This window comes from Eimeria maxima, genomic scaffold (genome assembly GCF_000499605.1).
Source record: "Eimeria maxima Weybridge genomic scaffold, Emw_scaff1420, whole genome shotgun sequence".
Taxonomy (NCBI): domain Eukaryota; phylum Apicomplexa; class Conoidasida; order Eucoccidiorida; family Eimeriidae; genus Eimeria; species Eimeria maxima.
This window is the reverse complement of record NW_013563502.1, coordinates 5,276-8,077: the sequence shown is the minus strand read 5'-3', so window position 1 is coordinate 8,077 and position 2,802 is coordinate 5,276. Positions and strand designations below refer to the sequence as shown.

Sequence of the window (2,802 nt, the reverse complement as noted above, 5' to 3'; positions counted from 1 at the left end):
TACCTTCTCTCTAATTGTCCAGTAACACTACACCTCATTAAGGAAGAAGAGACAGGTTGTAGTGCTCCTCCTCTCTTACTATCCGCGCATAAAACACCAAATTCTTCTGCTGCTGTTCCTAATAGATATACACGACCGTCTACAGATAGCTGAAACCACACAAACCCTAAACCCTAAACCCTAAACCCTAAACCCTAAACCCTTTTTTTTGGAGGGAATTATACAAACTATTATATAAAATGTTGCACACAAGGACTTAGACATATAAACACTAGATAGAGGATCAAGATATACAGGATAAGGGTTTATAAGGGTTTATAAGGGTTTATAAGGGTTTATAAGGGTTTAGGGTTTAGGGTTTACCACTTCTGCACGCACAACGTCTGATGGCTGAAAACACTCCGCCATATCAAAGTCCTCAGTAACTGTCTCCCTTACGTCTTGTGCCCTATAACAAACCCTAAACCCTAAACCCTAAACCCTAATTCCCAAACCCTAACCCTAACCCCATAAATCCCCAAACCCTAAACCCTAATCCCTAAACCTCCCAAACCAGTATAGACTGAGGTCTGGTATGCCGCTAAGTAACTCGCCACGGATAGCCCAAACCCTAAACCCTAAACCCTAAACCCTAAACCCTTACCTGATGGCTCCCTTGAATGGCTCAGGGAGGACATGACCATCAACAGCCAAGACAGCAACTTCAGCTAACATCCTATTTAGGGCTGTTATCTGTATACACAAACCCTAAACCCTAAACCCTAAACCCTAGATCCGAAACCCTAAACCCTCAGAAGCAGGGCTTGCAACAAGGTTTACGATCCTGTGTGGATTATAGGGAAGATGCCTGCAGCTGCCTATGAATTCCTAGGGTTTAGGGTTTAGGGTTTCCTAGGGTTTAGGGTTTACCTGGCCTAAGACAAGAGAACCAACCCTAGCCACCGTAACGCAACTCTTGTAGGCGCGAACGACGGAGATGACCGCCAAACCCTAAAAAGAATAAACAACAAAAAGGGTTTAGGGTTTAGGGTTTAGGGTTTTTTGTACAAGCAAGTATATACGTATGTATTTATACTTATATGTATATATATGTATATGTAACTAAATAAACAGGTAAATATAAATATATGCATATATATACATATACATATATATATACATACATAATTACATGCATAAGGATACAGACAGTGCATAGCGATGGGGTAATGCATGCATGCATGCATGCATGCATGCATTATACACATATACATGCATGCATGCATACATATACGTGCATGCATGCCGGGGAATTTGGGGCTTGATATTACATTTGGTTTAGAGGGTTGAGTAATAATTTGTTTGCCTAATGCAGAGGCACGAAGGGTTCCTCTTATATTTATTACTCCTTCTCCTGCCTCATAGTCTGCTGCAGACCCTAATAATTCACCAGGTGTACGAATTATCGACATCACGAGGGTTTAGGGTTTAGGGTTTAGGGTTTAGGAATTTGTAGGTGGATTCTTAGGACATCAAAGGTACTCGTTTTAGATCCACGAATCATTAATCACCAATTGACATCACGAGGGTTTAGGGTTTAGGGTTTAGGGTTTAGGGTTTAGGGGGGGGGAAAGAGGAGAGGAGGAGAAGGGTACCGGACAACGTAAGGGTTAAAATAAAATATAAATAAACACTAATTAATAATAATATAAAAAATAAAATAAATAATAGAGAAAACTTCCCTCTTCTTCTCCCTTAATCAGCAAACCCTCGTCAGCAGGGGGCCCCCAGTAGGGGGCCCCTCTCGAAGCCCCATACAACAGGCAATACATGCATACTTCCTTTAGGGTTTAGGGTTTAGGGTTTAGGGTTTATAGTTCAATATTCAGTACTTAGAGTTTTTTGTTTAAGTGTTAGAGCAAAGAAGAGGGGGATAAAGGGGAAGGCACACATAGGGCCCCCCTTGTGTCCTAGGGTTTAGGGTTTAGGGTCTAGGGTTTAGGGTTTGTTGGGTCGTAATGGATTTCTTGCTACCTCTCTGCTCCACATGAAGGGGCCCTTCCCCCTTGAAAGGCTTAGGGCCTCTGTTGGGCCCCCTCGTGGGGGCCCCCCACTCCCTTGGGGGGCCCCCCAGGTTATAACAAGTCCGTGTACCCTCTTCTCTTCTCCAACCCTGGGGGCCCCTCGAGGCCTTCTCCGCCAGTCTGTATATGAGAGGCCCCCTAAATATCTTAATTGCCTGTGTGGGGGTCTCCTAGGGGCCCCTAGCAGGGGCCCCCCTGGGGGCCCCCATCGGGGTCACCTTGAGGAACTTCCTAGGCGCCCCCCCGAGGGCCCCTTTGGGGGCCCCCCTGGGGTCCCCTCTGAGGGTGTGCATGCACTTTTGGGGCTTTCTTTGGTGTCCTTAAGGAGACAAATAAAAGGGACAGGAGGAGACACCTTAATTAGGGGAGGAGAAGGGACAAAAAGATGGAGATCTTTAGTTGTTGTAGAGGAAGAAGGAGAAAATATTATAGAGACTAAGGTAATTATTTGCTGCTGCTGCTGCTGCTGCTGCTGTTGCTGTTGCTGCTGCTGCTTGTGCTGCTGCTGCTGTTGCTGCTGTTGGGTTGTTTTTTCCCTATCGCTGTGCAGCACCAGTATTAGACCACTACAATCACCACCGCAGCAGCAGCAGCAGCAACAGCAGCAGCAGCAGCAGCAGCAACAGCAACAGCAGCAGCAACAACAGGAATCTTGTGTGTGTGTGTGTGTGTGTGTGTGTTTTTTTTTTTTTTTTTTTTTTTTTTTTTTTTTTTTTTTTTTTTTTTTTTTTTTTTTTTT

At 44.6% G+C, this 2,802-nt stretch overlaps 1 protein-coding gene across 1 annotated transcript; it reads right to left on the bottom strand.

The window, feature by feature from the left end:
- Positions 1 to 79: 79 nt before the first annotated feature.
- Positions 80 to 1,451, bottom strand: EMWEY_00052460 (3'-5' exoribonuclease csl4, putative; the record flags this gene model as incomplete). Its single annotated transcript, XM_013477526.1, has 4 exons — positions 80 to 149; positions 364 to 448; positions 644 to 732; positions 1,386 to 1,451. Coding segments are annotated over 4 exons (310 nt in total), but the record flags the coding sequence as incomplete, so codon positions are not given.
- Between the last annotated feature and the right edge of the window lie 1,351 nt (positions 1,452 to 2,802).